Source organism: Macrobrachium rosenbergii, chromosome 2 (genome assembly GCF_040412425.1).
Source record: "Macrobrachium rosenbergii isolate ZJJX-2024 chromosome 2, ASM4041242v1, whole genome shotgun sequence".
NCBI lineage: Eukaryota > Metazoa > Arthropoda > Malacostraca > Decapoda > Palaemonidae > Macrobrachium > Macrobrachium rosenbergii.
This window is the reverse complement of record NC_089742.1, coordinates 74,088,977-74,111,124: the sequence shown is the minus strand read 5'-3', so window position 1 is coordinate 74,111,124 and position 22,148 is coordinate 74,088,977. Positions and strand designations below refer to the sequence as shown.

The 22,148-nt window shown below is 38.0% G+C and overlaps 1 protein-coding gene across 2 annotated transcripts in view; it reads left to right on the top strand.

Annotated features, from left to right (window-relative positions):
- Positions 1–22,148, top strand: part of Cln3 (CLN3 lysosomal/endosomal transmembrane protein, battenin) — a 97,261-nt gene that overhangs the window by 60,614 nt on the left and 14,499 nt on the right. For both annotated transcript variants that reach the window (XM_067121030.1, XM_067121035.1), the window contains exons 6-7: positions 1,335–1,478; positions 13,371–13,521. In XM_067121030.1, the coding sequence (XP_066977131.1) occupies positions 1,335–1,478; positions 13,371–13,521 (295 nt within the window). The remainder of the gene's footprint in view (positions 1–1,334; positions 1,479–13,370; positions 13,522–22,148) is intronic.

Here is a 22,148-nt window from a genome sequence, read left to right as displayed (position 1 = left end):
TCATACTTATATTTATTAAGATTTCCAATGTCTATTATGCCAGACCTACACCACTGACTTTGAGGCTTCCCATGTTCTCCCTGACTTAAGGTTTGTTCCTGCACCTTTCCAACTTATCCACCTTCACAGCACAGGTTTTTTTTTTTTTTTTTACCCTGTTTGGTCTCTTAACCGTAACCTCTTCCCTTCTTACTCATTACCCAGCAGTCTTCATTTTCTTGCTTTCCATGACCCTCACATTAAACTCCCAGATTTCATTATCACAGTTTGAAAAACTGAGTATATTTCTAGGACCCATTAAAGTCCAGGGGCTCAGACCGAATCATTTTGACATTTCTAGAGACGGAAATGTGTTCTATTGCCTTCAAATCCCACTAAAAGTTTTGGCTTCCGGCGCTCGGCCCCGGACCTTGCTGTGGGAGCGCTCACCCCAGACCACCTAGTTTTATGCCTCGCACCTACGGCGCTCGGCAGTGGTACTGTAGTATTTCCTATATTACAAATCATAATATCCATCTGGTCGCCCAGTGAAATTTCCTTAAAATATCCACTGAATTCAGGTCTGCTTTTAGTGCCACTCTAACAAACATTATGTGTATAATAATGGGGTCTACGAAAACATTCAACAAATTCCAAACATTTTTCCTGAAAATCATATATTGACAATTTGAAACAGATCTCCTAGCCATCCAGAATGACTACTAGTCTACTCGGATACGAGGAAAGCTATGTGAGAGACAGAGTTCGTGAAGCCCTTCTCGTCTGTGTGGACTTAGTTATAAACCATAGTAACTAAGTGGTATCATCAGTGGCTTGCACCTTGGGGGTCCTCACTTCAAGTCTTGCTTATACAGCAATAGATTTTCCCTTGCACATGACCTTCTTGTTTTTGTGAGCTGAGGATGGAGGGTTTTGTGGCGGTTGGAGGTACATAGATGGGTACATAGGTCTACCTGCTGAGACATCCTTGTTCTGAAAGGTCTCACTTGAGTGGAAAGGGGGCATGGGTGCTGATCATATGCATGAGTATGTTCAGTCTCTAAACAGTGGTGTACCCTATCCTAAGAACTAATGACCAACTTTTGCATTTTATGGTTAATGTATTCAGAGAAGCTGCCTCAATAGAAATGGAGCAGTATTCTTAATATTGGTAAAATAAATTACGTGGATTACAGTTTAGATGTATGAACTGAATGGGATGGCATCTTAGTGACAGGACTTCCATGGTATTTAGAACAAATGGGTTCCTCTTGAATATAATCCACAGATCATTATTATTGGCATGCTAAAGTAATCAGTCATTTTGAAAGTATTCTAAAATGTTTCCTTTATAGGCAGGTACTTTCATCGTGGTCTGCTGGAACAGGAGCAGCTACATTCCTTGGACCCATGATATATTCAATTCTTACCACTGGAGGCCTTGATCCACGCCATGCACTTCTGATATTCCTAGCAATACCTGTAATAACTGCAGTGAGGTATTTCAATTTTGGCCTGTCCAAGTTATTCCAGTTTCTTTAATTATATCTATGTAAGTATCCGTGATTCTACGATAATTCTCTGTTACCATGGCAACACAAATATTAACCGAGTCAAATTATTACGATCACAATCATGTCTTATAACGTCTCCCTGTAAATTAAGCTGAGCATTTTAAAAATGTGAAACCCAGAAGGTGTTCCTGAACTTTCATTTGATGCTTGAGTTACAGCACATGTTATTTTCAGTGACACAAATATTTGGTTTCAGGATATTTTGTTTTCTATAGGGAGTCTACTATTTGGTTCTTTTTTACCCATATTTGGTCATGTAGGACGGGGTTTTTATTATGTTTTAATAAAACTTGTTAACTAAACACATTGAATCCCTCAGACCTAGCCTTAACCTTTCTTGAAAAATGCGCCGTGAACCTTACAATTCTGAGAAATAAAGTTTTGTAAATTTCCAAATGTAAGAGGAAAGTAAAAGAAATGTAAGAGAAAGTTTTTAAACCTTGTGTTAAGGACACTCTCATTGCGAATGTCTGAATGATAGTTGAAGGCTTAATATTTTGGGACATAAGAAATTGAACTGTCCAGATGTCTCCAATGGCATTATCAACCTCATGAATCTCTTATGCTGTAAATATCACAAGATGGTGTCCATACTTTCAGAACCTCTTGATAATGTGATCACAAAATCTGCCAGTTGTATGTACACATACAAACATACACTTATATATACACACACAAATACATGGTTGTTTTTATTATGGGCTTTATTTATTCATTTCTTTTTCGATTTAGTAACCTCATTGCATGCACTTCTGAACCTGATGCAGCTTAGCTTAAACTAACATAATCTAACCCAACCTACTCTAAGAGAAAGAATTTTTTATAGCATAGTTCTTGAAAGAGAGAATTTTACAGAATATATTTTTTTCATTCTTATTCAAATGTTTTTATCATTTAAGTCTTTTCTATTGATGTTTAAAACAGGGAAAAAGAGAAAATGAAAGAAAAGGAGGGAGGAAGAGAAGGGAAAACAGAATCCCCACAGTACCAGTTGCATTATCATAGAGGGTCATGGTGGTGCACATACCGCCCTCCCCCCTCCCCGGTAGCAAACATGGCTCAAACATGTCCATTTACTGTTGAAGTTGATAAACACTATGTAAGATAACATTTGGTTTAGAGTTAGCTTGCTAGGCCTTGCTGTGTTACCCATAATCTGGTCAGAAAATGATAACTACTCTGGATCAGAACCTAATTTTTTCGTGAAAGAAGCATGGCATACTGAAAAAGGCAAGCCCATTCCACTAAATATCATAACCAGTTATAATAAAAAAAACTGTTGTTTCTGTTCCTAAGTAGTTTATATAGTTTTGTTTTTAGTACAGAGAATTATTACCCATATCCCGTCTAACATTAACAATAAATTGCTTTTAGTGATTGATTTTTGCAATATTTGGGGCTTCTCAAAACGAAATATAGTTTACTTATGTATAGGCAAATCCTCAAATAACCACTAGTTCACACCAACTTTTGCTACTTAAATGAAACCAAAAGAACATGAGTGAACAATACATTCAGATCTCACGATAGCATTGCTATTACTGCCATGGGAACTACATCAAACACAAACTAATGTTTTTACAGAAGAGAAAATAACAATTTTAAGCAACATGTTTACAATAACTTTACAGTAACTCAGACCACCAAAATATTTGAAAGTTTTATGTAATGTTATCATATGAAAAAGAGGATCATGGGTACTGACTCTCATCATCAGAGTTACTGATTTAATGCAGCAGGAACTTTACATGACTGAACTTGCTTTTTTTATTCTTAGCAATGGTAATTAATTTAACAGAAACTCCTTTCCTGCTGTACAAAAAGTTTTTGTTGCAACTGCTCAGACAGCCAGATGTAACATTCTCGGACATCTGATCTGGCCATGCTGCTTGTGTTGAAGATGCAGCCACAAGCTTGTCATCACCTAATGACCAGCCATAATTTGTGAATGATCCCAGATCTGTTTAGGCACTACGGGGATATTTTGTCTACAAGTGTAGACAGAGCTGTCCATTAGACATCCAGTACAAACTCTTCTTCTTCAGCTGAGGGCAGAAGTTTAAGGAGAGTTGACTTGTTGTTTAAAAGCTTGTGAACTCTTAGGTTCTTCAGCTCAGACACCCTAAACTCATCATCCTGCCCCATGTCCACAGCCACCAGCAGGTCTCTGATTTGCTGGAAGATGTCTGCTGTCATTATGTTTGAAGGATTCTCATCTACATCACAAAGTGCTTGTAAATCCACCTCTTTCCAGCTTGTCTTTTTACAAGTGAAGAAAAGAAAACTGGTGGTATTGTTCCCACATAGGCTGTGGATGAAAGGCGGTGTTCTACATTGCACTGGGATCAGTGCAGATTCAATCTCATGGTCAGGCAGATAGCTGGGTGGTGTAGGTGGCGCCCACGTGTCCAAAAGTTCTTGGAAAAGTACAGAAGCATAGTACACACATGAAATGAAGACATCTGTGTTGTATGCACTGATGACTACTCGTACCACTCCCTCTTTCTGAAAGCTGTGGACTATATGTAAAATAACTCTGTTATCTACTTCCTACTGATTAAATTGGAGCTCTACAATGTCACTCACAATACCATTTGACACTAACCCGCTATTTGTTTTCTCCATGAAACCATCACCTAAATAGAAATCAGTTGAACCTGTTGATGACTTCAGCTCTTCATTTTGGCTCCATGCCTTACACAGAAAGTTCAGAAGTGCTGTTTCGTTACCAGAAACCATTGTTACCAGAAACCAAGAAAAACTTCTGTGGACCAGGAACTATGTAATGCTCGCAGACTTTAAACACCTATGCTTGTCTTGACTTGGCATACTTGTGCTGCTTCCCTGAAGCTTTGAGACTGCTTAGGCTGTACTGGTCACAGAAGTGGATACTGGCACTCCCTCTGGGAATACTGTCTGGGATGTTGTGGAGGTATCACCTTGCAATTGCTTCAAATGTCAAGACCACCAGAAAGTTTCAAATATTGCAGCTGCCACCACAGATATTTTTAGCAAATCTTTAAGGAGATGACAACCTTGTTCACCTTGGTTTCCTTATTCATGGTTTTTACTAATGTGGACTTTATTCCAACTGCTCTCATTGCTCCACCATCATTGAACAATGAGAAAACTTGGTATGTTCATGCATTCATGATATCAACTTCATTTCAAGTGGTAGCTAGCTGGGTCAGGCCTAGTAAAGCCGCCACCTGGTCACTTTCAAGGTTTTATTGCCTTGATTTTCTTGTGAGATGTCTTCTACTTGACTACTTTGGTTTTCTTTTGCTGACATCTAATACCCTTAGAGAGATTTAAGACTAATGCTGTTCATTTTAGTCAAGTCAACCTGGATATTAGGCTCTCCATGTTGCCCTATGCAAAAGGTGACTAGGACTGTCACTTCTTCTCTGAAGGGATTTGTGCATTGAGTCTATAACTTAGAATTGTCTCTCTCCCTCTGGACACACAAGTCTGGTCAGATCCATGGATGGGACTCTGAGAAGATACTTCTGTGGTGGTAGGCTGGATGAACACCCATTTGGTGTGAGGAGCAATCATGGAGTGGAACCTACCACTGAATGTGAAGACCTATATATCTGCTTGGACCGACTTTACAGTAGAAGAATACACACATCAATCTTCTGAATTCTTTGGGAAATTTTACAAAATCTTCATCATAGGAGTAGTGATCATAAAGGGTGCTAGCTGGTGCATAAATCTGATGACAGAGATGATCCATGTAGCAGTCATCAGGCATTTCTTCCACACTCTGGCTAAAGACTGGCATCCTATTTGGTACATATTGTAAGTACGTAAATTTTTTAGAATGACACATCTACAACTGCATCCTATAGGAAGGTGTCGTTGGTGCTTGTACATATCCAGGTATGTCCCAAACAGCATCAATGGAGCGTTTTTGTGCAGGCATCTGACATAGAGTTGGCACCCATTAGCATTCCTAAAGTGTTGTTAATGTGGTTGGGTAGCAGCTTCCCTTGTTCAATCTCACCTGAAGAGAACCCTAGTGTGTGTCTCCCAGTCTACTGTAGGAATGTTGAGATACTCTGGGTACCATGTCAAGAGGCTTAACTTGTGCTGTATCTTCCCCTAAACATGTCATTGAAGTGGCGCCTTGGATGGCCAGATTTCTTGGTGATTAGGACCATTTGTGTACACTTGCAGGAACTTCTCAGATACTGCCCCTTTTCATGTCTTTATCTAACTGTTCTCTGAGCTCCAGTTCCCACTTCCCTTTAAGTACTGATGTTGAGGTGTGTCATGCATGGAGACATCACCTCATCAGGTGAATGAGGTGGTGCTTGCCAACAACCATTGTTAGTGTCTCCCTTTCTGTGATGAGGACATCGCTTAGAAATGATGAAGTGGCTTCAGTCACCACATACCTTTGAATGGTTGAGCATTACAAAATCATCTCTTGCACCAAGCCAATTCATACTGAGGGCAGGTAGTAGAATGTTGAAGCTCCTTAGAGATTCACAAAGTAAACTTCTTGTTTGGTTATACAATTGCTCAACAGATTTTAAAGGGTTAGAGAAAAGGTAAACTAGGTTAATGCTGGTCAGTCTATCAAACATCCCATTGAAGGATGACATGAAAGCTTCCTGTTTGGCACATACTTGGGGTCATGTCTGCAACTGCACTTATAAATTCATACTCCATATCACAAGTGTTTTGGACACTCTGGTAACTACCCAGGCTGGTGATTATAGGCTAGGAATGATTGTCTGCAATGTCACTGATAAAGCAGACAGTTTCATCAGTGGCTTCCTTTAACCCCTCCACTGCTTCAAGTGCTGGTTTTCTAGCAATTGTAATAGACATTTTTTCTTAGGCATGATAGCCTGTTAGGCTCGTGGTTCCCACCACAACCATTACAGATTGGACCAGCTAGGTAATTCTGCATTGTGTTTTGTTGCTGCAATGTCATGGATTGCATTTGTGCCATTATCTGGATCAGCCATGAATTGCTTTTTATGCCAGTTTCTCACCAGTTGGTGAAATTGCTCCTGTGGGCTACTTCATATATAAAACACAATGTCCAGAGGGCATCTACACAATTTAACATATCATACATTTAAAAAGTCTGTCTTTTTAGCATTTATCATAGAAACCTACTATGAGCTGACTATCTTATTCCAGCTTTGCATTGCACTACAAAGAAGCTCTTACAATGCACTGCCTGATTGATTGAAGTGCAATGACCTGTCAAATGAAGTGTCACTTTAGGTGAAAGACACTCCAATGCATGTTTTTTAGCCTGGTTCTTAGTGTTCATGGCAGCTGGAATGCTTACAAAGAACGTTCTCTACACAGCTGAATATATCCCTGGCCTGAAAAGGAGGTAACAATATCTCTCAGGCTAACCCAAAGAGCTTGGAATCCACACTGCAGTTCAATCATCAGTGCATGGGCCTGTGATGATGCAATGTGCTGGCTAGGAAGGGACTCTGTCAGCAGATCTCCAGGGCCTCAAAGCCCTGTGGCCAGGTAATGATAGTCTACTTGGCATATTCTTTCCCCATAGTATGGCTACTCGCTGCACCAGGGTCAGATGTGCAGAGAGCAGGACACTTATTGAATGTGTATCTGCGTGCAAGGTGCGAGTGAGAATGAGTTGAGGAGTTGCAGTGGCCCCAGACTGCTGTCTTCAGAAGTTATTGCTCCTCTAGTTATCAGATATTATTTTGGGATGAGGCTGCTAGCCCCATGCCTTTTCCACCCTGGCCTTGACCTAAAACAGTCGACTAATAACCAGCTACATAATTCACCGTTTAGATAAAAAGAAACCTTTGGGTTTAAGTGAAATGTTCCTAAGTCATCCCACCTCTCCCAAGAATCAAACTTGGGATCCCTTGCTGTTGAAGCTAATGTCATTACTATGTGTGTGTCTGTTGAGGGTAGAGATTTAAAGATTAATTTGCTTATATTTGCCTCTTAATCTTCCGATGAACTTAGTTTTCGAAGGGTAATACCTGGAAAGATGTCATCGAGGATTTTCACAGACATGATTTGCTATTTCCTATAATTAAAGTTAAACCGTTCTCAAAAAAAACATGGTAAATGGCCTTTTTTAGAACAACTAAAGTATGCCTATATCATGCACAGGACGCTTACATTTTCAAGTTCACATATCCTTTTCCTTAGTTATCGGATAATTTCTGTACAAACCGATAACGATTCATTCAATGCTATGTCTAAAAATGCTTGGAGACCATCCATTCGTATCTCACTCAGTTACCAAGGTCTAGAGTATCCTTTAGACCTTGCCTTGTACATACCACCGAAAAAGCAGTCCGAAATATAGCACAGACATCCATAAACAAGTAATAAATGCGCCGAAGTATCTTCAGCACAATTGAGTTTTCTGTACAGCGTAAAATCAATGCCACCGAAAATAGATCTATTTTTAGGTGGTTTCGGTGTAATGCTGTATGAGCTGCGGCCCATGAATCTTTAACCACGGCCCGAAGGTGGCCTGTCCTATATCGTTGCCAGATGCTTGATTATGGCTAACTTTAACCTTAAATAAAATCAAAACTACTGAGGCTAGAGGGATGCAATTTGGTACGTTTGATGATTGGATGGTGGATGATCAACATACCAATTTGCAGCCCTCTACCCTCAGTACTTTTTAAGACCTGAGGGCGGACAGAAAAAGTGCGGGCAGAAAAAAGTGCGGACAGAATAAAGTGCGGGCGGACAGACAAAGCCGGTACAACAGTTTTCTTTTCAGAAAACTAAAAAGTAAACTAAAAAATAAATAAATAAATAACTTCAAAAATAGTTTCATACGACAAATATCTAAACAAATATATATATATATATATATATATATATATATATATATATATATATATATATATATATATATATATATATATATATATATATATATATATATATATATATATATATATATTATATATATATATTATATATATATATATATATTATATATATATATATATATATATGTGTGTGTGTGTGTGTGTGTATAATCATATCTATTCATATATACTATCTATACACAGTATATGTGAACAGATATGATTATATAGTACATATATATGTATAATCATATCTACCATTAGAGAGAACTAAGTTCTCACGCTAATGTGTATTTCAACAAAGAATAAAATGAATATGGCAATTCCATATTTTTGAACCATGAGTCGTCTAGAAGGGACTTTCAGCTTCCTAAAGATTTTCCCAACCGCTCAAGAGCAGTCAGATGGGCCTTCGAGATTTCGGAGTATGTTTTTCTCAGATTTTGATAGCATGAATTACAGTCTGATTCCGTTGCTTTTCAATGGTCATTCTTCATAAAGGATAAAAATTCTACAATCCTTCATCAGTAATCAAACTAACTGCGTGCATCATGCAGGGTTATAGCAGGGCAAGAAGCGTACACGATGAAGGCAGTTTAAAAGTATTTCATCTAAAATTGAATTGAATTGAATATAGAATTTAGTTCAAAGGCCAGGCTCTGGGACCTATGAGGTCATTCAGCGCTGAAACGGAAATTGACAGTTAAAGGTTTTAAAGGTGAAACAGGAGGAAAATCTCGCAGTTGCACTATGAATCAGTTGTTAGAAGAGGGTGGAAAGTAAGATGGAAGAAAGAGAATATGAAAGGAGGTACAGTAAAAGGAAAGAAAGAGGTTGCAGCTATAGGGGCCGAGGGTACGCTGCAAAGAACCTTAAGTAATGCCTACATTCCACCGCATGAGATGCACTGACGGCACTGCCCCCCTACCGGGAATTATTTCATCTAAAAGAGAATCCACACCGACCGATCTCAAAAATACCTTCCTAATCCTCCCATCCCGTCCCTTCATCAATAATTGTCACATGAATCAGCTTGAAGACTCCAACTTATCATATGCGTGAGTGAGTTCACATTTTTACCTGTTTCCCATAAAGGAGGTGCTTCCAGAAGGTGCTATCTTTTCATCTTAAGTAAGAGTATTGAGATGAAGTTGTTAGACTCTTACCCTTCTCCATCCTGACTGCGTTCCACCATAGTGAAATATCTACCAGGATATGTAATTCATAGCCTACGCGAACCGTAAGTAGTTAGTGCTGTAGTCAGTCAAAATTTCACCAGATTTCTATTTTTAACGACATAATCAGTAGTTTTAAGTGGGCAAGTATGCATAAGCAACATTTATACAAAATGCATTTGTATAAAAAAAAAGGGGGGGGGGCGGGCTTCCGGTTTCGGAACAAGCAGTAGTATGTCCGTCGTCCGGTCAGATGAAACAAAGTTGAAAAAAAAAAATTTGGAACTGAACTCATACAATGAAAAATAGTATAATAAAAATGATAGAATGGCCCCGCAGAGATATAAAAGACAGGACTGTTCAAATGTAAGAAAGAAAAGGAGAAGCAAATAAGTCCTCATACACGAAGAAGGAAGTAAAAACCGTTTTGCTGGATTTATTTTGAACTCTGCTCAAGCGGGGTATTAAGGGATTTTGACAGAGGAAAAATCTATTTAAGGTCCCGTTGGGTGAAATTCCATTACAGCACGAATTTCTAGGTATAACAATGCTAGATATACCAGAGAAAAGAGCTTTCAGGAAAGCTGGGGTTATACCCCAGTCGATCGTTCTTTGCTCGGTATAATGAAGGGTGAGTGAAATACCACTACCACGGAAATATACTGAAAGATCTCTCCTTATCAAAACCCCCGAAAAGAGTGGTGAGCGTTACAGCTCCCACACTCAACACCCGCCAGGACGGCGACACCAGCGCCACCTACTTCATTCCATTTTCATTCTTTTGTGTGCTCGTCCCTATTTTGGTTTATTTTTTCTTCATCTACGATGACTTGAGCACCTTTTCCATCTCTGTTAAGTACCATCTTCTTGTGGGTTTCTGATCTATTATGGCTGTTTTGGTCTCGTATTTTCAATCTGTAATGGAATTTCATGACACGGGACTTCAGAAAACCCCGTTGGATACATTTGATGAAGCATATAGGCGTTTGCTCGAGTGAAAAAGAATAATTCTGGCTGTATTTGATAGTTACTGAGAGAAACTTTCATCTTATTTATATTTAGAAATTTTAAGCATCTTTCACAAATTTAGGTTTTTCTTATCATGTGCATGTTGCTCTATCAGATATGTTTGCTCCGAAACAAACAACTGCCGTCATTTAAAGATGTTTTTTTGTGCAAGTGCTAGTTTCCATGTTAAGAAGCTTCCATTTTTAAAGGGATAAATGAGTTGAAATGAAATGTATATATATATATATATATATATATATATATATATATATATATATATATATATATATATATATATATATATATATATATATATATATATAAATACAACAGAGGAACTTACAGTATATGGAGGAGGATTGTAGGTATAAAGTATATAAACAAAAAGCTGTATGTCTCGAGTGTTTATTATGAAAGTGTTTGAGAAGTCTAAGTCAAGGGTAAAAACAGTATGTGGAGTACATGGACCTAGAAAAGGCTTAAAAACTGACGGAAAGGTAGTCTAGAGGATGCTGAGCATGTATGGTGTGGAAGGTATTTTGCTGAGGGCGGTTGAAAGGTTTTTCATGGGAGTAAAGCTTATTTATAAACATTTAGAGAGGAAAGTGGCTTACGTCTCCATGACAATTTGATATTTTCATGGAGTGGAGTCGCGCGAGAAATTAGGTCAATGTCATGAGATCTATGCAAAGCAATGGGGTAAGAGAAAGGTCTTAAAAGACGCGTGGAAGGGCTGAGGTTTGCTTAGACTAGTATAGAGAAATTGAAAGGATCAATTAGAGAGTTTGATTTTGTCTGTATGAAAGGAGAAAGGTGCAAGGGAATGGGCGTAAGGTTGTGGAAGCAAACGAAACTAGGAAGCTGGAGCAATGGGCGTTAACATGGAAGGTGGAAGAACAGAAGGGGTTGAGACGTATAGGTATTAGTGGGTAAGTATAACTGACGATGGTAGGATAGGGAAGGTGTAAGCCAAGATTGGGAGAAGATAAGTCTATGAACGCCAAAACTGAAATGTATGGAGGGTTTCGTAAGCAATCTCCTTCAAGGAAGAAAGTGTGGCTACTGAAGGTGAATAAAAACTGAAACTGTTGAGATAAACTGTGTGTTCGTAGTGAATAAGGAGAGAGCTGAGAGTATAAAAAAGAAGAATGTATAATTTGCGCTTGCTGTGAGGGAGAGGAAGACTGACAGAGTGGTGGATAGATCAGGGGCAAAGTTATTGGAAAGCAAGGGCCTCCTTTCCAAGAATTGAGGGAGAACATACAAGACAGATTAAATGTGAAGCAAGTATAAGGTGTTTGTTTGATCCACTGCTAATGAGCCTTTTGTTGGTATCTAAAACTGATAACGTTTACTAAAAGAGGGGTCATCCTTCATTTTGCAACTGAAAAATGCAAGCAGTAGTCATTGCTGCCTTGCTCTATTTCTAGGGCCACTCACTTGATATCCAGTCTACTATACCATGGGAATACCTTGCTCACAAAGGGAACTGCGTATGAAAAATGCATCTGCATCAAGGTATCTTAGTAGTTAAATCCCTGTTACTTTTGTATTAATACCAGTAGGAATACTCCTGGCCAGAGCAGATGCACTTTTCATACATAATCCCCTTTGGGTGTCAAGTTATTCCTAAAGAAAAGCGAATTCGATATTAAGGAGTACTAATGGCTCGGTATTTGGGAGTTTTAGATTCGCCGTAAGTGGAGAATCTGCAATTTTGAGTGATTCTTCTGCGCTAGCGCGGACACATATATAAATGAATGTGTGCGCGCGTGCGCGTATAATAACCGTTAGGCAGATTCGACCTGTTTACAACACGGCTGATGCCCCTAGTTAATAGGTTACTTGAATGCTTTTAATCTAGGAAATGTGTATTCAAAATTATTGACAGTGGCACGAAAGCAGCTTAGATAATACTTTGAAGAGGAACCTGCCAGTGGTCTTCAATTTAACTAGTTCCCCTGTAAATGGAACAAAAACAAAAAAAAACTGAATGCAGTAAACACTAAAAACTCCTTAGATAGATTAAAAGGAACGACACTCATTCAGATAAGGATGATGATAAATAGAAACCATTTTTTCCCTCCATAAGAGTTCAGCGAAGCCAATGATACTTAATGAGAACGAGATGCAAAGTTTTCAGCGTCCCAGCGTCAATCGCTAACGAAAAACTAAAACTGAATTGGGAAGGGTTTTAAGTCTCAGAACTCCTTAAATAATTTTCCGACAAGTAAATTTCAAATTGTGGTATTGGAGGGGGAAAAATGGTAATCCCATTGCGCATAACATTTAAGGCCATGCCCTTGAATCGGAAGCAAGTGTTCTAAGATGATTACGTCTGTTAATTTTAACTCATTCTATTCAAGTATGCAGTGATTTACAAAGGTTCTTTGGGGTCTTCGAGTTGTGGGAAGTAGAAGCTCAATTTTGAAATTTCCTTCCATAAATCGGTAAAACTGAATCAGGTGATGTTGCCAAAATGTTAACAGTCGTCATCATATTTCTTGTGTGTTTACCTCACCATCATTGCCGCTTTCCTGTTCACTTTGAGCTATCCTTTTGCAGTATATATGGTTCAAAATGTTTTCACTTCGTCTTCGGGATATTTTGTAAACGTTCAGTTTACTTCGAATTAATGTGTCTGCTTTCCCTTGGCTTCTATTTTTTTATCCACGCACTCTTTTGTAGAAAACATTTATCATATAACAAGATTCAAAACTTTATTATTACCGAGATGCAGAAACTGACAGATAGAACAATGTACAACATTTTGGTTTTCCAAACAGTTTTTGGTGTCTCCTGGGCCATTACGAGGAGGATGTGAGCGGAAAAGAAATAATAAACCACGATGAGGTTGAAGCAGTCAAGCCAGATCAAGAATTAGAAGAAAAGCAGAATAAGATGAACAGATTCACGGAAAACCTTTCACTCTTTATGGTAAGAAATCATGTTTTAAATTCTTGTGGCAAGTACAAGTGGTAATATTAGCATGAGTGTCAACAGCAGTTACTCAGTGTGTTGCTCTGTCAAGGCGGACAAGAAATCTGGACGCTTTAAGTTGCCTGGATGGGTAGTGGCTTAGATTACTCATCAATCATTACGTCCAGTAAGAAATAGCTTTGACTCTCTCGCCCCACTGGTAGGTAGTGAATTCAACGGTCGTAAACAAATGTTGCCAAGCAACATTTACGCTACTTTCTTGATACGTAAAGCCAACCATTAAAATTAGATTGCTTGAAGCCTGTTCACAGGCGATTTACTAGTTGGAAGTACTGTATTGTTGCATTTTTCAATAACCTTAGAGAAAAAATTCATCATCAAAAGACTAGCAATCCAGTTGCCTGATGTGCTTCATCAACCGTTCCCCCTAAATCCTTGACTACTCCGACATCCGTACGCCATTAATATTTTAAAAATTCACCGCACCGACAGACGAAGCCTTAAAATGTACATGTTTATAGAACATTTTTTGCTCAGATTGACTTTTTCTTTCATTTTACAAAATATTTGTATAAACTCGTGTTACACCCTGTATAATTCTCATTGGATGTGAGTTACTTATAGGGTAAGTAAATTCGATACTAAGGGATGTTTTGCTTAAATTATTGTAAATGCACATACGCTCGTGCACACACACACACACACACACACACACACACACACATATATATATATATATATATATATATATATATATATATATATATATATATATATATATATATATACACATATATATGTATGTGTGTGTGTATGTATATATATGGTACACGGTCAGGATGTCGAATGCACTTTTGCCGAAGGGGAGGAAGCCGAAGCCATGATGCCGAAAGGACATAAAGCCGAATGGACAAGGGGTCGAAATCAATAACGTCGAACGGACATGCAGTTTAAAGTTTATTATGCCGAGCGGACATAAAGCTGAAAGGAAACGAAACACATATGAATAAAGCAACGTTTTATTGGATTACTATTTTGGATTTACAATGCAAGCACGTAATAATAAAGTTATTAGAAGTTTATTTAAAAGTGTGAGCTAAAGCTCACAGAAACGTTAATTCTTCTTCGTTAACAGTATTATATTTCTTGTTAGGCCGTGATATGTCAATCCCTATAGATGCCTGCTCCATTAAAATTTCATTGGATACTGCCTGTTCATTTCTAAAAACTTTTAGTAGTTTGGTGATTGTAAGATGTGTTACACCGAGTCTTTTTAAAAGCCTGACGTCAGTCTTCGAGAGAATTGTAGTTCTCGGCAAATTATCATAAACACGAGTGTGGACAGACCATAATTCAATATCAAAAATTGGCCTCCTTCGACGCCCTCTCTGGGTTATTCCCAACCAAGTACTTTCAAATATACTAGAAAATCACTTAATAAGTCATCAGTTTCGGCAGTTATGGAATTTACTAATGAGTCAAATAACTCGTGCACATCTGCGAGTGAGACATAGGCAAGTCCTTGCAACTGCAATGAGAAGAGCATTGCCGGGTTCAACATACCGTTGTTGCAGTACACAAGACCGAATATTTCGCCATAAACATTGGCCAAAATGAAAGAAACAAACACTTATTGATGTATTAGGGCAGTCTTTTTTTAATGCCATTTATTGTTGCTCGTTCGAAGTCTATTGTTCTTGAATCTGGGTCCTGGACGCCTTTATTTCTTTTTGTTACTTGCACTGCAATACACTAATGGCAAGGTTTTGCTCTCTGAAATAATAGCATGTATAGTATACAGCTGTTTTACTAAATAGTAATTTCCAATTCTCCTCTGTTGAAAAAAGGGTAACAGCGGTAGTTTCATACAACCGAAAGTTTTCTCCAACTGTTTTTTTATGGGAAACACGTCTTCACTCTCGTTAACATTTCTTGCTCGCCTTACCTACCATTCGTCCAGGCGTTTCTCTCTTAGGCAGAGAGCCAGCAATGCTCTGGGGCAATTCTTCCGTGGCATTGTTAATTACACTGCTTGTTACCTCTTCCGTCTGTTCGGCTCTAGTTTTCATAGTATCCAAAGCTTTTAAAACACTATTTTGAGCACCATCCGGAGGATGTGAATGATTTGTAGCACTGCCTTGTTCGGTATCATACAGTTATGCGTCTTGCACTCCACACTTTGCCTTTCTCTTACCTCCAGTATGTGGTTTCCTTAACTTTTTCATCAACGTATGTGTATCCATTAAGAAGGAGCTTGTTGCCAATACGCGCTGTTTCAATCCATTAAGAAGGAGCTTGTTACCACTACGCGCTGTTTCAATGAATTCCATGGTCAAACTGTATGGGTAACATGTTTTTCATATATATATTTTGATCAACAACGTACGTATATGTATCCATTATGAAGGAGTTTTAGCCACCACGCGCTGTTTTAATGAACTCCATGGTCAAACTACTGTATGGATAACATGTTTTTCGCATGTATTTCAAAATTTTTAGTTTGAGAAACATCTCCTAGTAACGAAATGGTGAATTGGTAGTTTGTCAAGAACTATCTCATTGCATCTTAAGTGCCAGAATGGTGAGTTGGTCATTAAACTTCCCAAGTAGGTGTTGTTTTGCTTTTACTTTTGTCCGTTCGGTTTTATATCCGTTCGGTTATGTATCCATTCGGCATTATGGGTTCGACTTATGTATATATAATATTCGGCATATATATAGCACGATATATATATATATATATATATATATATATATATATATATATATATATATATATATATATATATATAACAGCAGCTGGTTATGAAAGGAAAATACAAAACAGCATAATTGATATTGAGAAACCAATAAAACAGTTAAATTCAAGAACCCATTAATTCAAAAAAGATAATCAGGAGACAACATTCCTATGGTTTTTTCTAAATGAAATCAGTCTACTCATTGAACCCAATAATATTTCTTACCCATGCATTTTTAGATGGTTTTACCGATACAAAATGTCAAGAACTGTATGCTAGCAACTTCCTTTATGGCTGAATACAGATTCACCAAATGGACAAACTCAGTAATGACATGGTAATAATCACCCCCTTTCTTATTCTTATGACTATAGTGAGCGTCGGTCCTGGTCGTTTCGGCCGTAAGTCACTTTCGGCCGTAACATCCAAAACAATGTAAGACGTTATGTTTATGGTATTTACCGTTATGTTTATGGTATTTACCATTATTATTTCATGTTTTACGTACGTCCCCAAGGGGCTGGTACTAAACATGGCGCCATTTTGCACGTAAACGCGCTTACGGCCGAAACGACCCGAATGCGTAAGCGTCATGTTAGTTAGTTATCTTGAAACTTCACGAATTACTGTATCAGTGATCGACAAAAGTACAGCTTGAGTAACACTCATGAACTGGTTCTTCTTTGACCAAACACTGCCTAATATAAATGTATTAAATAACAATTTGATGCGGTGCATTGTAGGCATTACTTAAGGGTCTTTGTAGCGTGCCTTCGGCCCCTAGCTGCAACCCCTTTCGTTCCTTTTACTGTACATCCTTTCATATTCCCTTTCTTCCACCTTACTTTGCTCCCTCTCCTAACAATTGATTCATAGTGCAACTGCGAGGTTTTCCTTCCCGTTACACCTCTCGAACCTTTTACTGTTAATTTCCGTTTCAGCGCTAAATGACCTCATAGGTCCCAGTGCTTGGCCTTTGGGCTAAATTCTATATCCAACCAATCAATAACAATTTGATTGAACCACTTGCACTCCCTGTTGTGCCTCGTCTGCCTTGGTGTCCACCAGTGACTGGCTACATTTTCAGGTTGATTTAAGGCATCTAAAACCATTCTAGTAGTATGTGTGGTCCAATCGTATTTTCAGATTAACTTAATTCATTTGTATGAATACAATCAGCAAAACTGACGCTGTGCAGTGTTAACGCATGATGATCAAAAATATATATGAAATATTGCATATTACGCCCCACCCCTTCCCTTGTATCCCCTGGCCCCCATATCTGTCTCTTGTGGCTTCGGGTAAAAAGTAGGGACAAACCAGCAAACTTCCAACACCGGTAGTTGAGCACCCGGTAGTACCGGTGTTGTGAAGCCTGACACGAAGCGACGATGCTGCCAGTTACAAGAAAAATACGTAACGACATATGTACACACACACACACACACACACATATATATATATATATATATATATATATATATATATATATATATATATATATATATATATATATATATATATATATATATATATATATTCATATATATATATATATATGCTATATATGCATATATATGTTATATTATATAATATAATACACACACACATGTATATATATATACACGTATATATATATATATATATACATATATACACACATATATATATATATGTGTGTGTGTGTGTGTGTGTGTGCATATATTCACTTGTACATACACATGATATATACATGTTAATCTTAAAATACACACACACACACACACACACACACACACACACACACACACACACACATACATATATATATATATATATATATATATATATATATATATATATATATATATATATATATATATAAATATAAAAGTACCATGTCGAACTTCTGCAACTTATCTTGGATAATTTAGTGTACTTGCTGAAGAAGGCGTTTTTGAACCTCCACCACCTATTGATAAATTTTGTGATCTTAAGATGTTAGTTGAAGCTACCACATTTGAATTTGAAGGTAACTTTTTTTTTCAACAAAAAGCCGGAGTTTCCATGAGGTCGTCCCTTTCTCCAATTTTAGCTAATCTGTATACGGAGTTTTTTGAGAGATTATGTGGAAAATTTACCTGATGATCTTAGACCGTTTTTATGGGTACGATACGTGGACGATATTTTCAATGTGTACAAATATGATGAAGTTTCAACAAATTTTTGCCGCTTTTGAATAGTTTGGTTCCTTCCATTAAGTTCACTGTTGAAAAAGAAGCAGATCATAAATTACCTTTTCTAGATCTTATAGTACATAGAGACGAAATTAATAAGTCCTTTAAATTTTCTGTTTACAGAGAGAACACGCATTCTAATTCTTACATTCATTTTTACTCTTATCATGATGCCAAAATGACAAGCAACGTACTTACTAATCTGTTTTTTCGAGCATATCGTGTGTGTGATCCTTGTTTTTTAGATCAAGAGTTCAACTTTCTAGTTTCAAGTTCTCATAAACTGTGTTGCCCTGAATATTTTATAGAAAATCGTCTCTCTCGAGCTAGGAGGATGTATTATCACCCAAGCGAAAGACCTGAACAGCCATTATTTCAGAAATCACTTTCACTCCCTTTCAACGAGGAGATTCAAGATATTTCGCAAAAATTTAATATGGAAAAACACGGGTACAATATCGTAATCCAGTCCCCTACCACAGTTGCGAGAAAAATCATAAAAAACAACCCTGTAAAATTGTCCGAAGATATTGGTGTTTATGCTATTGGTTGTATGGATTGTGATTCTTGCTATATCGGTGAAAGTGGTTGTTCGTTTGGTAAAAGCAAAAATTAACATATTTCAGCAAGTAAATTGTGGAATAATTATAGCTCTGCAGCTCGACACACCTGGGAAAGGGATCATAGCATAAATCTTTTTAAAAATTTTAAAAATGGTCAAGTTGTGTACAAATGCTTTGACAGATCCACCAAAAGATGTATTGAAGCCGCCCTCAATACCTTAAATAATACTTGGGTATTGTTGAAAATAATGTTATAAGCGAAGAAATTTGTAAATGTCCGGGTATTCGTAATTTTAGAAATATATCTAGTTAGTTAAATTCTTTCCAACGTCAGAGTCATAATTTAGAGCAAAACCACCTTGCTGGCTCTTTAGCGGAAGACTCCAGGTTTTTCCGCCAAGAAGGTCTCGAAAAATTTGAGAATTGACTTAAGGGCCCAACAGCCTGATTAACAGTTTTATTTTCTGTAGTGCTTGTTTGTGTGTATGGTTTCCTGCTTTACTTTGTTTCCTGAGTTGTTTATTATACTCCATTTTAAAGTGATTAAGTCCACAGCAGTTGGACGAAAGCTGTAAGCTTTGCATATATATATATTTTAATACACTATGTTTTGTAACAGGAATTTCATTGTGGACTTTACCTAACACACACACACATATACATATATATTAGTATTTATTCACAAGGCTTCCCAATACTTAATTTATAAAACATTGTTTACATAGGCTAACATTTTATGCGCTCTGTTCGTGATGTTTTACACATCAACGGTTAATACCGTGCACGCGCGGCTTTTTTTTTTTTTTTTTTTTTATCGTGCATGGGCCTGGCTACCACTCATTTGCCACTGCCCAGGAAGACAACCGTTCAATTCACCTACAAGCAAGTGTGGGACATAACAATTATGCCAAGGGGGATGGGGCTGGTTGACAGACCAACGCAGCCAGGCGATAACCTATCGTGTGGACAAGGCCTTATATGCAGCCTGAAATGCCATAGATAATTGACTTTAGGCCAGAGGCCAAGCCCTGGGACCTATGAGGTCATTCAGCACTGAAAGAGAAATTGACAGTCTGTAAAAAAGTTTGAAAGGAGTAGCAGGAGGAAAACCTCACAGTTGCACTAGGAAACAATTTTTAGAGAGGGTGGAAAGTCAAACTGAATATGGACGGAGGTACAGTAAAAGAAAAGAGAGGTTGCAGCTAGGAGCCGAAGGGACGCTGCAAAGAACCTTAAGTAATGCCTACAGTGCAACACGTGAGGTGCACTGACAGCTCTACCCCACTACGGAGCCTAGATGCCATGAGGTCACAAGGCTCCCTACCAGAAGGTTTTCATTCCCTAAACTGTAAACACAAACCATCATTCCCAAACGTGATGCACAATCACGTATATTGCTGTTCACGCATTTACAGGTTTATGTTTGTTGAATTGGATTTGGAATATAGAATTTGGGCAAGAGGCCAAGCGTTGGCACCTATGAGTTCGTTCAGCGCTGAAACGGAAATTGACAATTGGTAAGGAGGTTTGAAAGGTATAACAGGAGGAAAGCCTCGCAGTTGCACTATAAACAATTGTTAGGCGAGGGTGGAAAATAAGATGGAAGAAAGAGAATATGAACGGGGATGCAGCTGGGGACCGAAGGGTTTATATTTATTGGTGTTATTCCTCGGCCTAAGCAATTTGTTTTCGCGCCTCACTTCCTCGCCCTTACTTCTGGTTTATCCTCCTCGGCCTAAGCAATTTTTTTATTGAGTGTCATCCTCAGCTTAAGCAATTCCTCAACTCTCCCGTAGGTGGGTAGTGCCGTCAGTGCACCTCACGTGGTGCACTGTAGGCATTACTTAAGGTTCTTTGCAGCGTCCCTTCGGCTCTTAGCTGCAACCTCTTTCATTCCTTTCTCTACCTTCCTTCATATTCTCTTTCTTCCATCTGACTTTCCACCCTCTCTCACAATTACTTCACAGTGCAGCTGCAAGGCTTTCCTCATGTTATATTTTTCAAGCCTTCTTACTGTCAATTTCCCTTTCAGCGATGAATGACTTCGTAGGTCTCAGCGCTTGGCTTTTGGCCTAAATTCTACATTCCAATTCCTCAACTCTTTTTTTCCCTTCCGCCTTTTCCCCCCTCAAAGAACGTTCAGTTACGATGAAGCTCGCTTAGCAAATCTATTGGCCTTTGTAGCACGACCCATAATAAACGACGGCACGATTTGCGTAGACAGACTTAGCAGCAACCCGAGATGTCTTTTCGTAAAAAACCCCTTAACGGCGTTTACCTTTTTCCAAATAAACTAAGGCAATCATCCTGATAAGTAACCTCCATAATTTTATTTACTTTCACTATAAAGCTTAGTTACAATAAACAACGTATTTAAAAGGTAATAACATTTTACCACAACCGTTCTGCTCTAGAGCAACCAGTTTATTAAAACCCGTATTGAGAATTTTTGTAAAACATGGGACCCATGTACCAATGAGTTTTTTATAACCTGTATCTTATTTCATTCACTAATTTACAAATTCCTTCAGTAGTTTACAATTTTCATTTCCGTAATAAGCAGAAACGATAGCAATTAGAAAGACCCATTAAAACAAATACCATTTCATATGATACATCCTCGTGAAGCATTCCATACCTAACGACAGAAATGTTAAAATCCTCCAAACGTCTTTGATGACTTAGTTCGACTATTTTGCTCAATCATCTCCTATTAGGTGTCAAATTCACAAAATCACTAAGCCAATAGTATCAGTAACAGTACTGTACTAAACAACCAGTCCCGAGAATTATTAGTTTTTAAATTGGTTTCATGGATAGAATAGAATACAGCGTTTAAGCCTAAGCCCAAGCGCTGGGACCTTATGAGGTCACTCAGCGCTGAAAGGGAAAATTAATAGGAGGGGGTGTCAAGATAGATATAAGAATACGAACGCAGGTACAGTGAAAAGAATGAAAGGGGGTTGTAGCTAGGAACGAAGGGATGCTGCAAAGAGCCTTAAGTAATGCCTACAGTGCACCGCACAGGTGCACTAACGGCACTACCACCCAAAGGAGATTTCATTTTTAGCTGTGAAAACAAATTGTAAATACCTTATACTAGT